At 47.3% G+C, this 22,086-nt stretch overlaps 6 protein-coding genes and 1 non-coding gene across 7 annotated transcripts; 3 read left to right on the forward strand and 4 right to left on the reverse strand.

Moving 5' to 3' along the window:
• The first annotated feature begins 9 nt into the window (after nucleotides 1–9).
• Nucleotides 10–2,722, forward strand: EDB93DRAFT_685545 (uncharacterized protein). Its single transcript, XM_041457100.1, has 9 exons — nucleotides 10–149; nucleotides 199–448; nucleotides 502–672; nucleotides 726–791; nucleotides 852–1,388; nucleotides 1,448–1,617; nucleotides 1,666–2,122; nucleotides 2,175–2,324; nucleotides 2,380–2,722. The coding sequence occupies exons 2-9, from the start codon at nucleotides 242–244 to the stop codon at nucleotides 2,488–2,490; spliced, it is 1,869 nt and encodes a 622-aa protein (XP_041305174.1). The 5' UTR covers nucleotides 10–149; nucleotides 199–241; the 3' UTR covers nucleotides 2,491–2,722.
• A 711-nt stretch (nucleotides 2,723–3,433) lies between these two features.
• On the forward strand, nucleotides 3,434–6,763 carry EDB93DRAFT_1230263 (glycoside hydrolase family 37 protein). Its single transcript, XM_041451278.1, has 11 exons — nucleotides 3,434–3,981; nucleotides 4,034–4,445; nucleotides 4,507–4,641; nucleotides 4,693–4,727; nucleotides 4,782–4,850; nucleotides 4,901–5,027; nucleotides 5,084–5,287; nucleotides 5,341–5,677; nucleotides 5,732–6,079; nucleotides 6,131–6,221; nucleotides 6,274–6,763. The coding sequence occupies exons 1-11, from the start codon at nucleotides 3,751–3,753 to the stop codon at nucleotides 6,538–6,540; spliced, it is 2,256 nt and encodes a 751-aa protein (XP_041305175.1). The 5' UTR covers nucleotides 3,434–3,750; the 3' UTR covers nucleotides 6,541–6,763.
• Nucleotides 6,764–8,177: 1,414 nt separating this feature from the next.
• EDB93DRAFT_1089978 (uncharacterized protein) lies at nucleotides 8,178–10,783 on the reverse strand (the record flags this gene model as incomplete). The annotated part of the gene is made up of 16 exons (XM_041446246.1): nucleotides 8,178–8,330; nucleotides 8,386–8,601; nucleotides 8,672–8,723; nucleotides 8,773–8,796; nucleotides 8,857–9,058; nucleotides 9,111–9,240; nucleotides 9,301–9,334; nucleotides 9,383–9,462; nucleotides 9,517–9,540; nucleotides 9,588–9,610; nucleotides 9,669–9,751; nucleotides 9,783–10,127; nucleotides 10,180–10,228; nucleotides 10,290–10,316; nucleotides 10,441–10,495; nucleotides 10,622–10,783. 16 exons carry the CDS (start codon nucleotides 10,781–10,783, stop codon nucleotides 8,178–8,180), a joined length of 1,659 nt encoding a protein of 552 aa, XP_041305176.1.
• Nucleotides 10,784–11,132: 349 nt separating this feature from the next.
• On the reverse strand, nucleotides 11,133–13,651 carry EDB93DRAFT_1162183 (cytochrome P450). Its single transcript, XM_041450068.1, has 13 exons — nucleotides 13,401–13,651; nucleotides 13,218–13,347; nucleotides 12,980–13,168; nucleotides 12,779–12,930; nucleotides 12,608–12,723; nucleotides 12,414–12,543; nucleotides 12,344–12,357; nucleotides 12,106–12,295; nucleotides 12,002–12,055; nucleotides 11,927–11,951; nucleotides 11,743–11,879; nucleotides 11,550–11,682; nucleotides 11,133–11,494 (listed from the first exon to the last, which is right to left on the reverse strand). Exons 1-13 carry the CDS (start codon nucleotides 13,609–13,611, stop codon nucleotides 11,410–11,412), a joined length of 1,566 nt encoding a protein of 521 aa, XP_041305177.1. The 5' UTR covers nucleotides 13,612–13,651; the 3' UTR covers nucleotides 11,133–11,409.
• Nucleotides 13,652–17,146: 3,495 nt separating this feature from the next.
• Nucleotides 17,147–19,769, reverse strand: EDB93DRAFT_1297674 (P-loop containing nucleoside triphosphate hydrolase protein; the record flags this gene model as incomplete). Its single annotated transcript, XM_041454631.1, has 8 exons — nucleotides 17,147–17,690; nucleotides 17,730–17,818; nucleotides 17,869–18,048; nucleotides 18,097–18,253; nucleotides 18,303–18,684; nucleotides 18,737–18,790; nucleotides 18,850–18,910; nucleotides 19,752–19,769. 8 exons carry the CDS (start codon nucleotides 19,767–19,769, stop codon nucleotides 17,525–17,527), a joined length of 1,107 nt encoding a protein of 368 aa, XP_041305178.1. The 3' UTR covers nucleotides 17,147–17,524.
• EDB93DRAFT_t86 lies at nucleotides 19,729–19,810 on the reverse strand. Its single transcript has one exon. It is a non-coding gene; the product is annotated as a tRNA-Phe (tRNA).
• Nucleotides 19,811–20,216: 406 nt separating this feature from the next.
• Nucleotides 20,217–21,788, forward strand: EDB93DRAFT_1089946 (FMN-dependent alpha-hydroxy acid dehydrogenase; the record flags this gene model as incomplete). The annotated part of the gene is made up of 6 exons (XM_041446244.1): nucleotides 20,217–20,358; nucleotides 20,413–20,537; nucleotides 20,594–20,805; nucleotides 20,864–21,281; nucleotides 21,334–21,569; nucleotides 21,611–21,788. 6 exons carry the CDS (start codon nucleotides 20,217–20,219, stop codon nucleotides 21,786–21,788), a joined length of 1,311 nt encoding a protein of 436 aa, XP_041305179.1.
• Between the last annotated feature and the right edge of the window lie 298 nt (nucleotides 21,789–22,086).

Consider the following 22,086-nt stretch of genomic DNA (forward strand, 5'->3'; position numbering starts at 1 on the left):
GAAATATCGGGTGCTGCCCTTTCAAGCGAACCACGACGAGCGCTTACTTACGCGGTGACACTCAACTACCTGCAAGCTTGCCTCTAGCTCTTACTTCATCTGCTTTGCCTGTTCTGACTGTCTATCAAAACGCTTAGAGTATTTCATTTGTGCGTCTTTATTTTATTTTCTGATGGAGCCTTTCTGACTCTTCCAAAGAATCAGTTGCGAAGTTTCTGTTCAAGATATATTCTCAATCAAAATGCAACCCATTCCAAATCGGTTAGGACTTGGTCTGCGTCCACCTTTGCCATCATATGGCCAGGGGCCCTCAATGTCGGCTCTCGCACAGCAGCAACAAATGCTTCACCAGGGCTTTGTCCCTCCTCAGGCACAGAAATTGACATCCCTGTTCGTCGGTTCAATATCCGGTGGTGTCACCGATGGATTTCTGAACAGGCTTCTTGTGGTAAGGATCAGCTGTCCACATGCTCATGTCAATCGCTTACAACGGCTTTTCAGGCGTGTGGTCCCGTCAAGTCCTTCAAACGCCTTATCACCCCAGCGAACAAGCCGCAGGGTTTTGGATTTGCTGAGTTCGAAGATCCTGACTCTGCCTTACGATGTCTTGCTCTTTTGCAGGGTGTTGAATTACCGGCACTCGAGGATGGGTGCGCGAACAAGAAATTACTGGTGCGTCGTGCTTTGTATCTATCTCTCCCTTCAAGCCTACGTCGACTATTCAGATCAAAGCCGATGAAAAGACGAAGCTTTTTCTCGATGCCTACTCTGCACAAAAAATGAAGACTGATGTAATTGTCCCTTACTCTCTTTACCTGACTGTCCATGAGTTAACGAACGTTTGCGCTTAGGCTGATGAGACGATGTTACACCAAGCAAAAATCAAGGTTGATGAATTGGTAGCTGAGATCAATCAGCAATCACAAGAAGCAGCCAACAGCGGTCTTCTTGACAAAGAAAAATATGTCATCCCACCACATCTACACGATCTTCAAGAAGCCGATCTCCCTGAGACACAGCGTGGTCTTGTCATATCTGAAATCGCCCAATTTCGTGAACGAGCTGCAAAGCGAGAGCGGGAAAAGTTGCGTGACGTTCGTGATGCCATGCCTCAGCTTGCACCTACCCCGAGCGGGCCGAAAGTCCGCGAGTGGGGAAAGCCACAAACCCCACAGTCACCACAGGGTATTCCTGGGAAATCTGCTCCTCGAGGAAAGGATGCTCAGGGATACAACAAACCTGTGGGGTTCGTAAAAGCCGAGGATGGCGCCGCTGCAATGGGTTTTGATGATCGGAGTATGCCAGGCAAGAGCGGAAAGACAGACGAGGAGCTTGAAAAGGACCGTAAAGAAGCCAGACGGCGAGACGAGGAGGTTTCCTTCCGGGACGTAAGTTACAGTAGCTATTTCTTCAGAATTGGAATCCTCATGCTAACTTCATGATCCAGCGCGAACGTCGCTACGAGCCTCGAGAACGCACCCGTATAGCAGCTCTGGAGCGTTCGATAGCCCGTCAGAATGCAATCAAAGAGGCAGAAGAGCGGGATCGTGTTGAGATGCAAGCTCGTTTGGATGTTTGGGATGATGACGAAAGCGATGAATTGTTTTACGTCGACAGGTACGTTACAAGTTTGTGCTCCGTGATTTCGCTCATAATCTATGTCAGAATACGGTGGAGACAGACTCGTTCCCGTAGACTTGCTGCAGAGGAAGCAACGGATGCGGAATCCCGCATCTATGAAGAACGTGAGACGGAGAATCTTCGTGTCGAGTCTGAGAAATTCCTCGCACGCCAGATGGAGGACATGCAAGCTCTTGCCGAAGAGCAGCGGAAAGCAGGCATGCTTCTTGATGACGGTGCGCCAGTCAAGCTTAGCGTGTCACTGAATCCCCCGCCTGTCAAGGCAGAACCTATTCCCAAGGACACGAAACCGACTGTGTTTGGGCAGGAAGAGGAGGAGGAAGAGGGCATCAAGAAGCGGAAGGTGCCTTTAGTTAAGCTTGACTTCAGCGCCACCGAGGGTGAGAAGGCCAAGGAACGCCTCCAGATGATCAAGGAGTCTGTACCCCACAATAAGGAAACACTATTCAAGGCGAAGGTCAGGTGGGATGGTGTTTCAGATGTAAGGATTCGGTTTTTCGTGTACAAGCTGCCTGCTAATTAATGCCCCATAGCCTATGATTGACCGCAAGCTGGAGCCATTGATAAGACGCCGAATGGTAAATTATCTCGGTGAACTAGAGGATGACGATCTCGTCATGTTTGTCGTTGAGCACCTTAAGGATCATAAAGGACCTCAGAAGCTTATTGAAGGGCTGGAGCCGGTGCGCCTTACGTGTAATTGGTGTATTTTGTCATTCACTAAACATGCATGGATAGGTTTTGGAAGAAGAGGCACAAGAATTCACCATCAGCATCTGGAGACAAATAATCTTCGAGAGCATGGCATACGGCGAAGGCCTGCACACAGAAAAGCTGATGGTCGATTGAACAGAGAGTGGGCTTTTGCTGGGGTTGCTCTGCTCAAGAGGGCAGGTGCGTTGTGGCATTGATATCATGTCTGCTGAGGTGTATGAGCTTCGAGAAGCAACTACACTACGCCAGATGAGGATTTAGGATGCTTGATAGGCTGCGGAAGGGCTAAAAGGGTGCATCCGTAAGTACGTCATTGACCTATTCCCGTGACAAATGATACTTCTTTCTGAGCGTACCTGTATCAATCGATCGGTGAAGACCTTTGGGATGTTCCAAAAAAGACGTTGCACATGACACCTTGCTGTTGAGTTCTCAAGATCTGCTTACCGGTTTGAAGCTGTTATTAATTGACGAGGGAATGAGTAATGAGAAATGTGCCTAGACCCGACTATTTCCGCTGTTGGCGCATCAAGGTATCATTATTGAACAAGCGCACCCTTGGTTAGCCCTCGACTTGTTGAGTTTTGCCCTTTCTTCGATGTTGTCGGTCTCGTTGACCCGATCTAAGCCGACTGCTCCCGACCACAGTAGAACGTTATTCGACCGTGGTTGTCAAGATTTTCTTCGGCATCTTTTCGAAATCTTTTTCTGTAGTTTTTCCGGTCACCTGGATGTTCGGCGTGACCTCGTTGCTGTTGCCACCGATTTGACGTTGAGGGATTTTCTGGTACGTCCATGTGCTCAACTCCGTACTGACCTATGTCATGTGGGGGTTTGGTGAAGCGTTTGTATTTTGTGAGCGCCACGGGTGTGCTGGCTAAGTTGGTACATTGATACGTGCAGCACTACGGGGAATTTGCTGGACTTATGCTGGTGTGCCAATGATTATGAGTGATTACATCAAAGGCGAATGGGCGATTCTGATTATGTATGGCGGTGTTATGTAGCTCCGCGCCAATTCTGTACTAGTACTCGACCTTTCTTTCTTCCACTCGGAAAATGCCCCTACCGATGCACCCGGATCTTTCGTGGTGGTTCAACGGTTAGCCGACGATAAACACGTATTGTGTCAGTGGGAGATTTGGGTTGAATTTGCAAGACACCGGAGTCAGCAGACCTAGATTCGTCCACCAACGTTGACAACAATTACCAAGGTTTGTCAATGTTTTTTCAGTTATGGCCGGGGTAGCGCTATACGTGGAGCGCCTATAAGTATAAGAAGTCCCATGAGCTGGCGATTGTTAGGCTGCGTCGTGGCAGAGCTTCTAGTATTTATACGACACCTGGTGTTACTCGGGTCGTTGGTGACTAGGACATACACATCCCGCGTTCATAATGGTGTCGAGCTTGAAGGTTGCGGTCGTCGCCGGCCTTGTTCATACCATATTGGCAGCTACCACCAGTAGTACCACTACCACTGCGCCTGGCACCGCGTCGGTGCCAACATTGACCATTTCGACGGCGGTGGCTAGCCCTAGTGTATCACTGGGCGCGACTTTACCTTCGCAGGCACCTCTACCCCCAACCCAAGGATGGTGCATTGGTCAAATATTTTGCGCTGGTTCAGTACGTTTTGATTTACAATAACTCTGGGGTCCCAGTACTAACTTTTGCTCAGCTGCTACAGACGGTCAATATTGCTCAGGTATACTCTGACCCGAAAACGTTCGTGGACAAGCCAACCAGCAAGTCTTCTCAGCAAGTTCTTGCAGACTTCAGCAACTTCAACTTGTCGACGGTTACCGAAGGGGTGATCGTGAATTTCGTTGATAACGACTTCCTTGGAGAAGGACTTGAGATGGAGGCTACTGCTCTCGCGAACTTCAATCCTACTCCAGCGTTCCTCAACAACGTGACGGATCCTTTGTTGAAGGCGTTTGCGCAAACTGTTCATGGTTACTGGACTCAGCTTGCTCGTAATACTAACCAGTCTGCTGTTTGTGACCAATACCCCGGCGGCACGTGCGAGGGCTCGTTCATTCCCTTGAACCATACATTCGTTGTTCCTGGTGGTCGCTTTAGAGAACAATGTTTGTGTTTCTCTGTGTCTCTACGCAGGTGGATATCGATGATATCTGGTGTTTTCGACAGATTACTGGGACAGCTATTGGATTATTCAGGGTCTATTTCAATCAGAGTTGTATTCAACTGTAAACGCCACTTTGCAAAACTTCATGGATGAGCTCGAGGACTTCGGTTTCATTCCGAACGGTGGTCGTATCTATTGTGAGTAGACTGTTTTGAACGAGTCAGTGCTTCTCATTGTCGGTGGCATAGACTTAAACCGGTCACAGCCACCTCTCTTCATTCATGTAAGTGCTGCTTAGCATTCTTCGATGTGACCATAATATCAGATTGTGACACAGATGGTGTATGACTATGTCAATGTGACTGGAGATACATCGATTCTACAACGTGCTCTTCCTTTGGCTGAGGTCAGTAGTTTACTCCATCTGTAGAGTACAGATTCTGAATATTTCTACAGGCTGAGCTTGCCTGGTGGGCAAATAATCGTACAATTGAAGTCAAGAGCCCATATACCAACCAGACCTACATGATGGCACACTATGCAGTCAACAACAGTGCTCCTCGACCTGAATCGTATCTCACTGGTGGGTTTTTGTACTGAATCTGACGCCTACTTTACTCTTAACGTGCCTATATCTAGATTATCTGACCGTTCATGACCCAACTCTTTCTACGCCTCTTACGGATAATCAGGCTGCCGAGCTTTACAGCGAGCTTGCATCTGGCGCTGAGACTGGATGGGATTACAGTTCACGCTTTGAGGCTATTCCTCAGCTTGGCAACCCTGGCCTGCGCTCGCTCAATGTGAAGAACAACATTCCAATCTGTCTTAATAGTATTCTGTGTATGTCAATTTGTTGTTGTGTGTTCTGGTTGATGGTAACTTTGGGATCACAGACAAGGCCAGATTGCTTCTTGCCGAGCTTTATGGCACGTCCAATGCGACTGCGTCGAACAACCATCTACAGGTCGCTGCCGGAATTCGTGCAGGTATCCTCGACCTCCTTTGGGACCCATCCAAGCTCGCTTTTTACGACTTTAACCTGACTTCGAATGCACGCAACGATATATTTACAGCCGCGACTTACTATCCTGTTTGGAACGGTATCATCCCCGATGAAGTCCTCGCTTCTCAATCCAACGCATTTGGTTACTTCGCAGCGGTCAATTTGGTGGTGAATAAGTACAATGGTACAGTTCCTGTTACCTTTATCGATTGGACGGGCTTGCAATGGTAACTCTCCACGTCTTTTCCCTGTAAGCAGATCTTATGAAATGTGTATCACAGGGACGCTCCGAACTGTTGGCCTCCACTACAATACATCATCATGCAGGCACTCCGGGCTATTCCATCTAATCTTACCACCAACGGGCTGCCTATACCCAGCTCAACTCAGTCTACGTATGATCTCGTTCCGGCAGGCCAACTTGGCTTTACTGAAGCTCAACTTCCTGGTCAACCTCTCCTCGGAGCACAAGCTAATCAAAACGCGACCGCAACTGGTCCAGCAGCGGACATCAACATGTTAAGCGGTACTGTTGTTAACGGAGGAAATGCTACTGCGGGCGAAGGGTGGAGAGACACGCTTCAACGTGAGCTAGCTAACAGATATTATGCCAGCGTACTCTGCAGTTGGTAAGCGGAATGCACCTGTTCTTCAATAAAGCGATACTAAGACTTCATCAGGCATGCCACTGGTGGTTCGATTCCAGGATTGCTGCCCCAGCTTCCAGCTAGTGAGTTAAACCTCACCAACAGCGTTGGTAACACCGGTAATGTCCGTTATTCTCAATCTGATTCTCTAGACCACATACTCACGTGAAATGCAGATGTTTGAGAAGTTCTCCAACCTCAATGTCGATTCTTCTGGTTATGGCGGTGAATATACCGTTCAGGCTGGATTCGGATGGACGAACGGCGTGCTCCTTTGGGTTGCCTCAACATACGGCGAGCAGCTCGTTGCTCCGCAATGCCCACCAATCGTCGCTGCTACTACTTCTACTACCAGCACTAGCGCAGCTGTCGGTCTACAGGTATCATCGAGGGCCGTTATTACTGCTGTAGTGATGGCTTTTATGGCATCTGCGATCTTGTAGATGTTGGAGATGTTGCGTATAGGTTCTGAGGTTCAAAACCTCGCGTATTATAATAGAGTGTGGTACAAACCTGTTCCACCATTACATTTGTTGTTTATTTTCCCCTTTGTGGTGTGTATAAATCCAAACTCTTTCTAGTCACCATCAACTGGACCTTCACATCCACGCACCCAACCTGATTATAGGAACCAAATCTGCCATACGTCGACATCCACAGATCTAGCATGAGTACAGGCACAGCCTCATTCACTGGCATTGCCACTATTACATGGCCACCAAACTCAGACATTGTGCACTGTCTTACTGTCAGCGGCTTCGAGACACGTTTTTAATCAGTTTCGACGCTGGAGGGTGACTCCCACCTCAGCAGGAAATAGAGCAGTCGCCTGCCAGTGTGGGCAAGCTTTGAAACCATTTGTGTCTGAGTGTTCTGCCACTTGGATATGATTCCAATGAGCCAGGGTGTCTACGGATGTCACAATAGATCTAGTGCATGCATCATTGGACGAATCCTGCACTCTGCAAAAACGAGCTGTGATGCTGTTCTTGTTGCGTGTTATCGACAAAATTTGACATCATGGTGACATCCATAACCGCTGCAGGAACAAGAACTTGTATATATAGTCGTCTACCGTTGAAGTGCGACAATATCAATATTTCCTGTACTCCATGCGCAAGGAGCCTGAATCATGTTGAACGCGACAAAGTTGTTCAAATTAAATTGGGAACTAAACCGAATGCATTAAGAACCACTCTGTGAGGGACATGTTCCAAGGTGGTAGATGCAGAGTGAATTACCTGCGTCGTTCGCAGCTGAACACAGCAGGGCTATTGGGACAGCGTGATACGATCTGCTTGGTATAATTCTGGAAGATGATCAAAATTAGGTCGTTCATGTAGAATTTGTCATGGTCCTGAAGTCCGAACTAGCAGATAAAGTATAGTTCATGGGGCGATTGAATGTAAATTTGAAGATGAGGTGGATTTGTTTTTGTTTTGTCTCCGAAGGTTAGGCGACCAATGCCTGCTAGAGTGACAATCCAGTCAATTGCGGGGATATAACTGGTGGAGACTAACTTGAAAACGGCAAAAGAAGTAATCGTATGGTGGGAGATGGAAGCGACGAGAATGAGCGTTTGATGCTAGCTCAGCCCCCTGTTCTGTAGTGACCCAGGTATATTGTATTGAGTCTGGGTTCCCATCTTTTGGTACCACCTTGAGTTTGATAACCGTTCCTGATCGACCTTGTACTTCAGCTGTATGATAGTTATTGTAAACACATCCTCCTCCAAATCTTTAACATCAATTAAAGGTTGGCAGGAGATGTGATTGCAATATCGAGTGCACCTCACAAGATACGGTGATCACATCGGGACGACCGGAATCTGGTCCTCAATGCTCACCTTTGAAACAGATTGCTGTGAGCTCTTAATCCGCACTCGTACACTCAGGAATTTGACACAGAATGTGTGAAAGGAGTAACAGTGCCCTAGCTGAGTACAGCCACCTGTGGCAAGTTACCTGCAGATAGCATGCTGAGGAGCCGTGACTGCAGGAGGGAGAGGGCTTATCGATGAAAGAGTGACAAATAATGGTACAATTTAATGTACAGAGGACTCACAACCAGAACCACCATGTTACAACTTCGCTTTAGGTTTCGTCCGCATCTCCCTGGCCTTGTTTCTTAGCACCCTCCTCAAAAGTTTACCGCTCGGGTTCTTCGGGATAGCATCAATGATCTCGACACCTCCAGCGAGCTTCTTGTAGCCAACTTTATTATCAGCAACGTGCTGTAAAGTTGAAATATAAGTATCACACGTTCCCCTGGTGTCTCGAAGCGCTTACTTTCATAATAGACGACTTGATTTCGTCGGCAACTAGATGACTTTCTTCGATACGTTTGGTGGCCTCAGGGCGGAGAACAACGAATGCCAGTGGTAATTCGCCACTATATTCATTTTGTACTCCAACCACGCACGTATCAGTCACGTCAGGGTGGTCCAAAATGCACCCTTCGAGTTCGGCAGGTGCGACCTGGAATCCACGGACCTTCAACATTTCCTGTAGGGGTACTCGGTCAAGTAATACAGTGGTCTAAGGTCAATTACCCAACCTTCAACCGGTCAAGAACTACGATTTCGCCCTTGCGGTTTAACACCACCTCATCACCGGTACGGAGCCATCTGAAAGTGGAAAGTCAGTTAGCGGTCAATTGAAGGCCTACCTACGCACCCATTTACAAAGGTTTCCTTCGTTCTGATCACGTTACAGTTAATAGGTTGATACGTGAGTGATATAAGAAAGATGAATTCGTACGCTTCAAGGTTGTTTGCATAGCCAAGCGCAAGCGCCTGTGTCTTTACGACAAGCTCTCCGGGTTCGTCAAAGTCGGCGAGAGTGCCATCTGGTTTCTCCACGCGGCCGATAATACCGGGTAGGAGTTGGCCAGCACTACCACTCAAGTCACATCTCTTATCCAGTGCCAAACTGCTTATAACAGGCCCCGATTCGGTAAGGCCTTTGGCCGCTGGGATGAGACATGCACACACATCATTCAGAGATGGACTAACCATAACTCTGCCCAAGGTCGGCGTTCGGGAATATCTGAACAAGCTGCTCCATTACCTCACGAGACAAGGGTGCAGCGCCCGAGGTGATGTATCGGACATGACTAAAATCGTAACTCTTGACAGCTGGATGCTAAATGGAAAACACAGATAGGTGGGGGACACGATCATTCGGAAATTACGACTCGCCGACCTTGCATAACAGTACAATTTGTGGGGGGACCAACCTAAAGTCTTGTTCAGGTGAGGTCAAAGAAAGCTCGAGGACGACGCACATAAGATGGGTGATGCGATGCCTGATTATACTCTTCAAAAAGTCCAGAAAGTTATATTTCGCTGTTAAGACAAGCGTCATCTGGATGTGCTTCAGTCAATGTGCAAGCACAGACTCAAAGGTATATCGACGCACTCCGCAGAAAAAGATATAATGGACCTGCCAGATATTCAGCAATGAACAACCAAATTGAACTGAGCTCGCACATTGAACACCAATCCGTAACTATCTGGAAATACCCAGTTTCACAACAACATGACGAGGCGGCAAGAACGGTAATGGCTCACGATATAAAGGAAGCACTGCGCAGTTAATGAGGCCGAGCCTTTCGGATAAACAGAATCGGTGAGTAGTGAGGTATTGCAACGGCCTGATTTATAGCACGTGCAAGTTTCATCCACATGCAGGTCCTCACGAAATACACGCTCACCTTCGGGCGACCAGTCGTCCCGCTGGAAAATTTCAGAAAGGCCACCTTAGTTTTCCCTTCTCCAGGAGCAAGTTTTCGTTCTGTGAAGTTCGGAGCACTCGCAAGACCTTGCGAAACCAAAGCTTGCACAGTCAACTTGTGCGCAGTATCCGCATCCTCGACGTCAAAAAGAACGATGCAATCCGCGGAAACACCAGCGGCATGTGCAGACGACAAGGCCACTTTTAACGAGTCCGGGTGCGTGATGATGACGACTGCTTTTACCGTATTTATTTGATACACAAGTTCGTCGACTGTGAATAACGGGTTGGCACCGCTTGTGGGCGTGTTTCAGCATGTTTTGAGCGACTTAGAGGAATTGAGCGTACGATACGGCAGCACCAAGCCTGTGAGCCGCCCAAGCAGCCACAAGGTAATCTGCAGAATTCATACTGTCAACCCAGACGTACATTGTATGTGGCGAAGCTAGCTCGCATACCAATATGATTTGGACTGTAGATCAACACTACCAAGTGCATCAATACTACTTGCAAGTGCTGGAATGATAGTGTCATTACCGACATCATCATGCTCTATGCGAAGCCAGAGGAGTCAGTACACATTGAGTACCATGAAACGAGATAACGCACGGATGTTATAGCGGATACTCAACGCATTAGCTAGACCATACGTTCGAGCTCTGAGCTGTGAAGTACACAATCAGTAGCCGTGGTAATCATCGACCAGAGCAGCAAGTAGTGTTAACCCCACACCGACTTTTGCGCATTACCCCGCAAATAATCGCTTATTTTCACTGGCAGGCACACTGACCTCCTCGAGCCCAATCTTTTTCCCACTTTGGTCATCAACAATCCAGGCACCATTCTTACGAACGGTCCTCCTGACATGCTCCGCATCCAATATGAACTGCGCAAGCGTGAGGTCGTCGGGTATGTGAGGGAGGATTCCTGCGGGTGACACGACTTCGGCCATTCTCTATACACCTAGGCCAATTCGAAAAGGCAAGAACAAAAGTAAGGAACGCTCTGTAATAATGAATATTCTCATGCTTGTTTTTGTATCTCGGCGTCCATCTTTATCCTTTTCCGTCACTGATTGCACCGTCACTCGCCGAAGACTTATTGAGATGTGGCGAACCTGCCTGGTCAAATGACATTATTAAAGAGGAGTTCAAAGCTGGATTTCGAGGCCGATTTGGACGTGAATTTGGATGTGGATTTCATTTTTCGAAAACGAAATCTGGTGGATTTGGGATGGATTTCGGCTAGTCAAGCGGCAACATTCGGCAAGATGAGTCGGACTCTGAAACACGCACAACGTGAGATGCTGAGCTCGTGTTGGACCTGGTCCAGCACCATTTTCCTGTATTTTCACTCGTAAATTATGCAACTGACAATAGACAGAGAAAATCGAATCGAATCGAAACTACCTAAACGTGTCGGCACAGCTTGAATTGTAAAAAGGATCCAGATATAAGTACACTGAAGGCACTGCGGCACGAAAAGAGATCAAAAGACCATATAGGAGACCGACTGATTCGCAGTGGCCCAAATCAGAACATAGAAAAGAACGATGGCAAGTTTGTCACTGTATACATATTATTCTCCCATTCGTAAAGTATCCAGAAGTTCTGAATGAACATGAGGACGTGGCGAAATACTGCAGGGAAAGACCGTGACGGAACTAAAGTGGTGAAGATATTAGTGGCGTGATGAAATGGTACAAGAAAAACAAGTACTGAGTGAATCCTGTCGTGAATTGAGGAGTGAATTGCATTGCATTGCCTTGGTCATCCTTGGCAAAAGAAAATTCCACCGTGGCCAACATAGTGACGATAGCAGACCACATAGAGGCATCAGCAGCATACCGGCCTGATTAAAGAATGTATTGGCTCATCACATGCAATACAGCAATAAAATAACTCAACCCACCTGCACATATACGTCGGCCAAAGCCAAATACATATTCAGCTGGGTCATCGTCCGTCAGCCCACCATTGGCGTCCATGAACCTCTCTGGTATAAAAGTAGATGCGTTGGGATACCGCTTTTCATCTCGTGAAATGTTCCTGCAATATAAAGTCAGCATCACGCAAATGTAGAGAATGCATCTGACCATATGTTGCATATGATAGTCGCTCCTGATGTACGATGTTACCCATGATTTGTTCATTAGACAAAAACGGCAGACCTTTTGGAATGAAGTAACCATCGTATATATCATCACTCGAGGTGGCACGTGGCACTATAATATCAGCTTTAGTGCAGGCTTCATCCCTCGGTGGAAAATATTACCAAGGGGTATGATAGGCTGCCATCGCAAAGTCTCCCGCAGAACTGATTCAACATATGGTAGTGACGCTCTGTCTTCAAAGGTAGGTAAACGATCCCGCCCAACCACTAAGTCGATCTCCGCTTGTGCACGTTTTTGAACATCTGGGTAAGACACCATGGCGAGAGCAAAAGCCATCAAGACTGAAGTAGTCTGTAAAGAAATTCAGTAGTTGACAACATGGTTTGGACATCTGCTCACCGTCTCGTATGAACCTGCGTAGATATGTATCAAAGAGCAGTGTCCTGTCCCTTGTAAAATGATGATGAACCTATAATAGCAGTAGTAGCTGCTTTCTTTAATGCACCCTCAAACAACGGTCTGGATGTCTGATCTTGCTTGTCCATTCTTTGAAGATTTTCTGCGACCATGGAAAACTGACCAAGGGCCGAGTTCTCAGCCTTGACGGTCACGTAATCAATAACTAGGACAAAACTGATGTTTTTAAAACCGAAAGATGCCCACCATATGCTGTTTCGTATATCGAAATGGCACTTCCGTCATTTCAGTCATGAGACTGGTCGAAGCTTGAGCCTCGCGTTTGATCGAGGATCCCCAGCACCAGTCAGGTAACGTCAATACTGGATTAGAGTACAAAATGTCAGCTATTTTCATGAGAAAAAGAGCTGAAGTCACAGGAGGGGAAGGTTTTGAGCAAGATTGCTCTCTCTGGGGTTATCACCTGAAAGCCAATTACCAATGCATTTTCTACGATGCGGACCAAAGGATCATCACGAGGACCAGTTTGGTAGCCGTATGTCACTGACATCGCTACTGATGACGAGAATCTATGAACAAGTTGATGATCATTCGATATGTACAGCCACGTCTACTGACGTTGCGAAGTGAGAATGATAATGTGAAGGATCATCAATGAAGTTGACGATCATCTCACGAGCCTGCTTAATCTGCATCGGACGAAACTTCAGTGCAGAGTCGGAACGGAAAGTTTGGTGGACAAGTCGTCGGCAAAGACGCCATTCGTCACCATAATTTGTGAATCCGAAGTTGATCGACCAACCAAATCTGCCTATACTTCATAATTATTAAATGGAAATATGTTAGAAGAACGCACGGCTCGACTGTAGCTATGTATGGTCGATCGGAGTAGATGGGAGAACGCTTGGCTATCAAGGCTTCTGCAACGTGCTGAGAATTGATCACCACGACTTCCTGGCCTAGAAGTCGCACGAAAAGCAAGTCTCCTGATATAGTGATTTGTACCACATATGCACCGTAGTACTATCTGACCACGTACCATAAGTAACAGCCCATTTGGTGTAAGTCAACCAAGGCTCCTTGGTGTTGATAGATAAGACGTTTCCTAACAGTGGAAGCGGCACTGGGCCAGGAGGAAAGCAAGGTTTGTTTTGTCTGTTCCTAATGAACTGCTTGATGGATGCAATCACAACAAAGGAAGCAGGTAAGACGGCAAGAATGGCAAGGCGACCATCAATCGAAGGAAACATGATTAGAGTGATGCGTGGGTAAATATCTAGAGCGCAAAACAGACCTGATAAGTTCAAACCGGGGGAGCCGATTAAGGATCACACATCGTGCCTGGCGCGCTAAAGAGGTTGAGAAGGAAAAATTCAGTGTGGCTAAGAAAAATTAGATGTCACCATATGTATCAGATTCATGCATGCCGTGATTTGGATTCGACGTGATAGACTTGAAGTTACATACGGACATAAACCCCCTGGAAATGATGTACGTTTTGCACTAACGATCTTTGACAGAAGAGTCACGGTGGCCTCACAAGTTGAACAGCGGAGAATACAAATCCCAAAAATGTGGCGGATCTTGGCTTGCTTCACTTGCAAGAGGACCGGATAAGTGGGAGACACACAACGCATTCGCTTCGAATTCATCCCGATATTACTGACCAAGGACCACATGTACCCAAAAATCGCTACAAGTTCAATTTTTCACTGGAAAACTAGAATGCGAGGAGAAAAGGCCATGCCAATAATACTAGTGGGAGACATACCTCAATGCGAAAGGCCACTTCGACACTCTCCTGCATTGACTTGCGGCCCGGTGGGACTCCAGTACAAACTAGGCGCTGCAGCGTTTAATCTGTATTCAAGACTGACAAAACAGCTAACTTATTGATATGCATGGATTAAGCATACGTGCGTTTGGATGTGGTGATGGCGTGGTCACTGGTGCACGAAGTTGGTGGTACGGAGTTTGAATATGACCGGAAGAGTCACTAATGGACTCCGAACTTTTTTATGTCCTTTTTGACGTGAACGGCTTCAACGCTACCTCTTTGACTGCGCCCGTATCTTCTACAGCTTTTGTCACCACGTCCCCCTTGTCTTAACCATATACTATCCAGTTGCCCGCATGGTTCTTGACATCTGGCGACGAATGGATACACTGGATTATGCAGTGTATACACACAACCAAACATTTCGCACCTCTTCTGGGCTCGGACGAATAGTATCATCTTTGTATCAGTATTTATATAAAATATATGCTATTGAACTGTTTACCGAGAGCGCTCTCTAGATCTATACCTCGCCTCTTGCGAACTGTGGGCGGAAAGCAGAAACGCGACTGGATCGGCTAATCCGAGTGTTATCCGCTCGGTGTCGAAATCTGTGACAAGAAACGACAGAAGATGATGTCAGTGCTGAATGGAATCTGAATCATATATCTACCCAAGAGGCGACCTGCGAGAACAGTTCGGTGCAATGGCGCGGAAAGATGATTCCACTCCACTGACGTACACCACGACGAAATAAACGCGCCTCAGTCTAGAGGCATGAGTGAAATACAGGAAGGAACGGATGTAAGTAGCTCACGAGCAGCATCCAATAAGACTCATTTATCTGAACGAGGGCTGCACATCCTGAATAAGCATCATAATCACACCGGCAGTATCAGACACACCTCTCGAGCTCAATCGTTGTACTCCTCGAGCATGTTGATGTCATCAATCCCGTTTGGATTCTCCTCCACAGCATGGCCTTGCAGTGATTACTCTTACGCAGCAGGATGGCTAGGAATTTGTAGTCGTCCGTGGCCGCGGGGCCCAGAAAGTGATTGTATTATGTACCAAATATGCGCACTTCGCAGCCTAAAGCTGCGGCTTTAGGCCAGCTTGGTCGCACGCCTTAGGCTGGAAATCTGGTGAGTGACTGCAAATCTGAAAATCAAAAATTGGGTGAATGGATGTAGTATCCACTCGTCATATGACTGGCAGAACTGATAAAACTCTAGGTCATGGAGACTATGTGTACTCGTTGCAATATCATGTAATGGTGAAGGCGACCTAATTCCGAGTCCTCAAGATCAAAAGCCGCAGCATTTCCCTCGAGCACTTCAAGTCTTTCACTTCGTTAATCATCCGAACCCCACGAAAGTGGCCGATCACGCGTGTCTGTTCATCCACTTGCTAGCCTCATACACTGATCATATGTTTCAAAAGTCATCTCATCTTCGTTGAATTGCGCATCTAAAATGGCTGGCGGGAACGCCGCAAATTCAGCAGCATCGTCGTCAGGTGGGATACTCTGGACTAGCAAGTACTGTTACGAGGCTCAGTGGCGAACAGAGTTATCCACATGAAGGATGCTTCAAGATTCTGTGAAGTCACAACAGCTATGCCAACCTTTTCCAACTTCCAAGTGTGCATGTAAGTAAATAGGTCGACTAAGTGTTTCACATGTGTCAACTGAGAGATTACATCGTCGCGCGGATTGTGTTGTTCTGAGACGACATAATGTGCGTTTTACTTCGCCTGATTGGAACAGGCCATCAGGGAAACATACTTTACTACATCCGTAGCACTCTGTTTCCCTCTGCAACACTCGATTGTAGCACAATCCACCCCGCCGATAAGTGACGCGAGGGGGCATCCTCTACTAGACTTATCGAATTTCATGTTCTATTGAATTCAAATCATGTCATAAGTTCTAATTTACATCTCTGCGAGTCCCAGATAATACCTTGGAGTTCCGTTGCTTGTACGAGTCGACAATCAGTTGACATGATCTGTGCACGACACTGACGACAGGTAGCAGAGTTTGAGGTTATCGGAGGACAAATAGTAAAAGTCTGTATTACGGAACAAGCCGAATCTTTATCTGATATCCTCCTTCTACCGTCTCTTAGTTCGTATTCTACCTCACAATAAGTCTGCCGTGGATCAAGCATGAACAGTTTTGCCAGACCGGTTGGAAAAGAAAACTGCCAACAGCTTTAACACTAGCTTGCATCTGTTTATCAGTGATGTAGGCACACGTAGACTGGCTGCCCTTACACTATCTGGGTATAAAAGCCAACGTAGGTTTCGACTCATAGGGCATTGCCAGGTTTGAACAATGATATTCAACTCACTCACCACCATAATCATATCTATCACAGCGATGGCTAGCAAAACCGTCGCAGCCGACAACCTGAACCTGACACCCACGGGCCTACCCTGCTCCCTCATGGTAAGCACTTTTGCGGCTTACGTGCAGACCTTAGCGCGCTTACAGTCAGTATCTGCAGATACAATGTTATGCTCACAGAGCATGAAAAATTTCAACAACGGGAATTATTTCGGGTATTTCTGCGGATATGAGGGCACGATTGTCGACTAACAGCCTTGTTCGTGTAAAAAATGTTGTGTCGTGAATGTCGAGCGAACCACCACCAAATGCAAACCCTGAGTGAGCCTATCGTTTCCCACTGTCTTTTGGGTCCGTGTTGATGTGCTCGCTTAGCATGATACGTGCAAGGCTCTAGGCGTGAAGATATAATGGCAATAATATGTCATGCATTAACTTGACGAATCTGTCGAGGATAACCAGGATATCTGTTGTTGAGCTTCACAACACAGTAGATGATGCCATTCGTGTGGAAATATTTCAAAGCACAAAGAGCCCCCAATGCGTGAAACTTGGTTTGGCGGAACGAGGACTGTTTGCGCTAAATGTGCAACACGTCAGTCTAGTAACACGAATGTAAGCCAGGCATGAATGAGTATCGTCCACGAGCGGCAGGAAGCACACTAGTTTTCCCTGAACATGTCAACACTAGTCAGTATCAGACATACCACTTGAAGCAAGGGGCAATAGCCCGAGCATCTGGAGGACGGGTGAGAAACACGGGACACCGATGATAGCAAGAGTCAACACTGTTCTGCGCCGTTTCAAAGCTCTTCGCTTTGCTTGAAGGCTGGTCCCTCGGGAAATTGCACAAGACACATACCGTGCTGCGGCAATAGCCATGAAGGCAATCCTGCAATACCCAATCTGATTGTGTCTCTTGTATCGGTTTTCTCATAGTGGGGATGATCAGTTATATCTAGTCTATATGATAATAATCAGTGCTACTCAGTAATTGATGCAATCCATGAAGCTTGAGGCGTAATAAATACAGATATCACGAGTCGTCACTGCTCTTATCTTTCAGTGTCGATTCATTGTCGCCGTCAAGTACTGTCGACTCATCGTCGGTCTGGAATCTTGATTCATTATCACTCTCGCACTCGGATACCTCCTCGATAACCAGAGCTTCCTTTGTCGCAAGATCCTTGTCTGCCTGTGGACTAGGCTCTGGGTGAGTGTCGATGAATGCTCGAAATGACATGGTTTCATCCTCTGGATCGGGTGGTTGGAGCGTCGATCCCTCTGCTTCATAAAAATCGGTGAGGGTGAGCGAACGCATGTTGAAGCCCTGGTATGTCCAGTGAGCAAAGTTCACCAACGATGTCTCGAAAAGCGTACCTCTTTCTCGACCTTCATCAACGCTGCTTCGTCATGCTCCATGGCGCGCATACATTCCCTCACTGGGACCATTGCAGCGTTGCGGCATAATTCGCGCAGATCAGAACCAGAGAATCCCGTTGTCTGGGAAGCAAGGACACGCAGGGAAAGATGGGGATCCAGTTTCGTGTCTTTGAGCATCTAATGAAGTTCAAGGCGAGCAATCGTCCATCGGTGATAGACACGTACTAAGGACAGAATTTTGAATCTCTGTTCTGCATCTGGAAGAGCCACAGCAAACCGCTTTGGCATGCGCCGCAGAATTGCAGGGTCAATGTCACCTGGTCTGTTTGTCGCGCCTAGCACTAGTATCCTGTCAGAGCCCGATGTCAAGCCATCCCATGAACTAAGTGTCCAAGATCAGTCAAGGTTCCAGCAGAAAAGGCATCGCTCACGTCATGAATTCTGCCTTCATCATACCCATTACCTCGTGGTCATCTCCACGGCGTTCCCTCAGGAAGGAGTCGATTTCATCGACGAATATGATTGCGGGTTGGACTTTCCGTGCGAGGCTGAACAGACCTGCGACTAGCTTGTTGGACTCACCGAACCACTTGTTTGTGAGTGTTGATGCGGGAACGTTAATGAATGTCGCGCCCGATTCTTTGGCCAGCGCACGAGCGAGCATGGTCTTTCCGCATCCGGGAGGTCCGTAGAGTAAAACACCTTTTGGGGCACCGAGGAGGGGAGATGCCGAGGTGAAAAGAGCGGGATGTATTAAAGGATAAATTATGGTTTCGCGGAGAGACGATACAATTGACTCCAGACCCCCGATGTCTAAAATGTTTATTAGCATTGGAAATTCATTTTCAGATAACGGCAGACAAACCGTTGAATCGAACGGTAATTTCATCTGGGTGAACAACCTCCTTTGATATTGCTCCTGCGAAAAGTCCAAGAGGTTAGCAGGAAGCGATACGTAACCGAAGAGGTCACGCGCACTCTCATACTCATCTAGCTTGAGGTTCTTTTGTCCGATAATCTTCTTGATTGCTTCAGCGCTCTTTTTTGTAGGGTCACTCCGCTTGAAGTACCACTACAAGGATGTCCATCATGCTTCCCGGAAATTTCCACTACGGACACTTACCCGAATAGCATAGTAAACCGCTGCCTAACGGGATCTTCAGCTCACAGGAGCAAAATGGTTGAAAAATGGAATAATCACCTGAGAAGCTAGGAATATAGCAACTGCAATCGTATCAGCATAGTAAGCAGCGTTTGTGAACGAAAGCAGCGGTAAAACACACCATCCAGGATTATCAAGCGTCTTGTGCTCAGGGAGGATGCCATCGAAGAGAAACAGAAGATTGATGATGTATTGTGCAGTCAAAAGCAGACACTCGTGCCTGCAACTTTTGAGAGAGCGTGATAACTGGTAGGCTACAGCGTGGTCGGTAACTACTCACGGCCCGTAATCACAGATTTCCACATTGTGTTGTTTGTGGATATTTGGCAAGAGCTTTAGAATTCAATAGAGCCAAACTTCATTTGGCCTTCGCCTCGATATGTTGTTGTTCACCGAATTATGGCCCAGTAACTTCACTGTCCAAGCTCTTCAAGTTTAGCTTTTCTCGTCATTTGTCTTTTCCTTTATTTGCTCTGGCTGCCTTTCACGTTTGGTCCTCCGTGTTCTCGGCGGCTGGTAGTTTGATGATATAGTCAGCAAGGTTTCTTTGCATGGACGAGCTGTCAGTTTCGTGCTGTTAGAATGAATGCGGGTCATTCGAGCATTGAGCTGGAGGTCTATACTAAGCTCCATCCATACGAGTTCCCGTCGCCGGTGCAAGTTGATTCATTGTCACCAAAGTAAAACAAAAAATATGCCAGGACCGTGGATTGAACACGGGACCTCCAGAAACCATCGCACTTCAGTCTGTTGCTCTCCCAGCTGAGCTACCCCGGCGATGAATTGAGCGCCGTACTCGAGAGCTATATGTCGATTTGACATCCTATCTAGGCGAACAGAATTCCCAGTGCAGTGAAAGGTAGTTGACGTGGACATCTGTTGGCGAACCCTGCCAAGCTAACTAAACATTCTGCGAATCACAGTGTCCACGGCAAGCGGAAGAACAAGCCCGCTCCGGAAATATAACCATGATTCGATGCGAAAATATATCGTACGCGGTAATCATGTGGTTTGAATCTATCTGACAGCTTCTGATACCGAACACGAATACTTCAATCCCCATCACGTTTCAGATTCTAGCCGCGTCGGCTTTTCGGATAGATGTTGCTGGCTGAAACTGCCTTAAATAAGTCATACTGGCTGCTGTTGCCTTCCCAGACTCCCTATCACCGTGACCCCCACCATGACGGCCGCACCCCCGCAACCAACTCGATGGACGAAATACTTTGGTGATATCTATGGACTTGCAGAGCCGCCTGTTCTAGGCTCTTTCGCAGTGAAAGAGATAGAGGACAGAGCCCGGGAGGTAATGAAAGATCATCTCCGTGAGTGTTCTCATCAGCTCAAGTCTCGACTCTTGATTCGAACGAGGATGCTAGCGGCATACATGTACACATTTGGGAGCGCAGGAACGTGCTCGACAGACGCTGAAAATAGGCGTGCCTTTAACCGGTGGAAAATTGTCCCTGCAATGCTCAAGGACTGCACTAACCGAAATGTTGAAGTGAGTATCTATGAGCGCGTGATACCCCTGTCTAATGTATTTCTGCATCTGGTTAGACAACGATATTTGGACAGAAATTCCACACGCCTCTTTTCATCGCACCCGTAGGTGTACAGGGTATCTTGCATGCAGACGGAGAACTCGCAACTGCCAGGGCTGCTGCTGCCTGCGGCATCCCTTACATCATGAGCTCGGCGTCATCCAGGTCAATCGAGGATATCGCAAAGGCAAACGGGCCAAGCGGCCAACGGTGGTATCAGCTCTACTGGTATGTCTAATCTCGCATCACAATTCCGCGTATCATAACTCGGCTGTGAACACCTCAGGCCGCGTACGGACGAGATAACTATATCCCTTCTCAACCGTATCAAAGCTGCAGGCTTCTCTGCGCTTGTGATCACGCTCGACACCATGCTCTTGGGCTGGCGTCCACACGACCTTGACACTGCCTATATACCCTTCTTCTATGGCGTCGGCATACAGGTTGGCATGTCTGACCCCGTGTTCATGAAGCGCTTCGGGTATGAACCTGTGCACGAGACCACCAAGTTCCCTTTCGAGTCAGAGAAGATTAGAAACGCGGCGTTGAATGAAGGTGATGCGAATGCCCAAAAAGCCATGAAACTGGGCAAGGCATGGCTCGGAGAAATCAACTCGGGCACTTTCAGATCCTGGGAGGATCTACAATTTATCAAAGATCACTGGGATGGACCTATCATTCTGAAGGGGATTCAGCGAACGTCCGTAAGTTCATGTCTTTTAGTCCCACGATGACTTATGAAAACGCTTGCAACAGGACGCGGAGAAAGCTATTGATATGGGTATTCACGGGATCATTGTGTCCAACCACGGTGGACGGCAAGTCGATGGTGCCATTGGCTCGTTGGATGCATTAGCCAAGATCATGCGCTCGCCCAAGGTCCTCGATGCGCAAACGAACGGCAACCTGACGGTGCTCTTCGACTCTGGTGTTCGCACAGGCAGTGACGTCATCAAGGCCATGGCACTGGGTGCACAGGGTGTTCTCAGTACGTGCCATAATTTCTCTGCAGTGGTAGTTTTTTTTATCAAAGAATTCTAGTCGCCCGTCCGTTCATGTACGGTCTTGCCATCGCCGGACAAGCAGGAGTCGAACAAGTTTTGATGCAAACTGTGGCTGACATGCATATCACGATGGGTCTCTGCGGGTACAGTGATGTCAATGACCTTATTGGGAAGCAGGACGAGCTTCTCGAACTCGTAGATAATTGACGACCAGGCTGCGTGGCAAATCTCATTCATTTGTCCCATCAGGAAGACTGTATTATGAACTGTGTATTTCAAATGACATCTCGCAGTTTATCAAATCAGAAATGTAGCAAACTCGCCGAAAGTTTGTCAAAACGCAAAATTAACTCTGATTAGATGATACCTTCTACCGTGCCTGGCCATGGTCTTATAAACAATGTTCGAAATATCTCACCATCGAGGCCTATTGCAAGTATATTGGCATTATTGTAAAACTGATTAGGAACGGTAGGAGCTTCAAGGGCGTGGGGTAATCGCACGA

This window comes from Suillus bovinus, assembly GCF_016758785.1.
Source record: "Suillus bovinus strain UH-Sbo-P2 chromosome Unknown EDB93scaffold_51, whole genome shotgun sequence".
Classification (NCBI taxonomy): domain Eukaryota; kingdom Fungi; phylum Basidiomycota; class Agaricomycetes; order Boletales; family Suillaceae; genus Suillus; species Suillus bovinus.

Excerpts from the sequence above, each read along its gene's own strand:
- EDB93DRAFT_685545 (XM_041457100.1), top strand. The coding sequence starts at position 242 with ATGCAACCCATTCCAAATCGGTTAGGACTTGGTCTGCGTCCACCTTTG. Across the intron at positions 449-501 it reads TTCTGAACAGGCTTCTTGTG|GCGTGTGGTCCCGTCAAGTC; the intron begins GTAAGGATCAGC and ends ACGGCTTTTCAG. Across the intron at positions 1,389-1,447 it reads AGGAGGTTTCCTTCCGGGAC|CGCGAACGTCGCTACGAGCC; the intron begins GTAAGTTACAGT and ends TTCATGATCCAG.
- EDB93DRAFT_1230263 (XM_041451278.1), top strand. The coding sequence starts at position 3,751 with ATGGTGTCGAGCTTGAAGGTTGCGGTCGTCGCCGGCCTTGTTCATACC. Across the intron at positions 4,446-4,506 it reads TGGTCGCTTTAGAGAACAAT|ATTACTGGGACAGCTATTGG; the intron begins GTTTGTGTTTCT and ends TGTTTTCGACAG. Across the intron at positions 5,028-5,083 it reads ACCTGAATCGTATCTCACTG|ATTATCTGACCGTTCATGAC; the intron begins GTGGGTTTTTGT and ends GCCTATATCTAG.
- EDB93DRAFT_1162183 (XM_041450068.1), bottom strand. The coding sequence starts at position 13,611 with ATGTTTCCTTCGATTGATGGTCGCCTTGCCATTCTTGCCGTCTTACCT. Across the intron at positions 13,169-13,217 it reads TACATAGCTACAGTCGAGCC|ATTTGGTTGGTCGATCAACT; the intron begins GTGCGTTCTTCT and ends AAGTATAGGCAG. Across the intron at positions 11,683-11,742 it reads TGGCCGACGTATATGTGCAG|GCCGGTATGCTGCTGATGCC; the intron begins GTGGGTTGAGTT and ends TTCTTTAATCAG.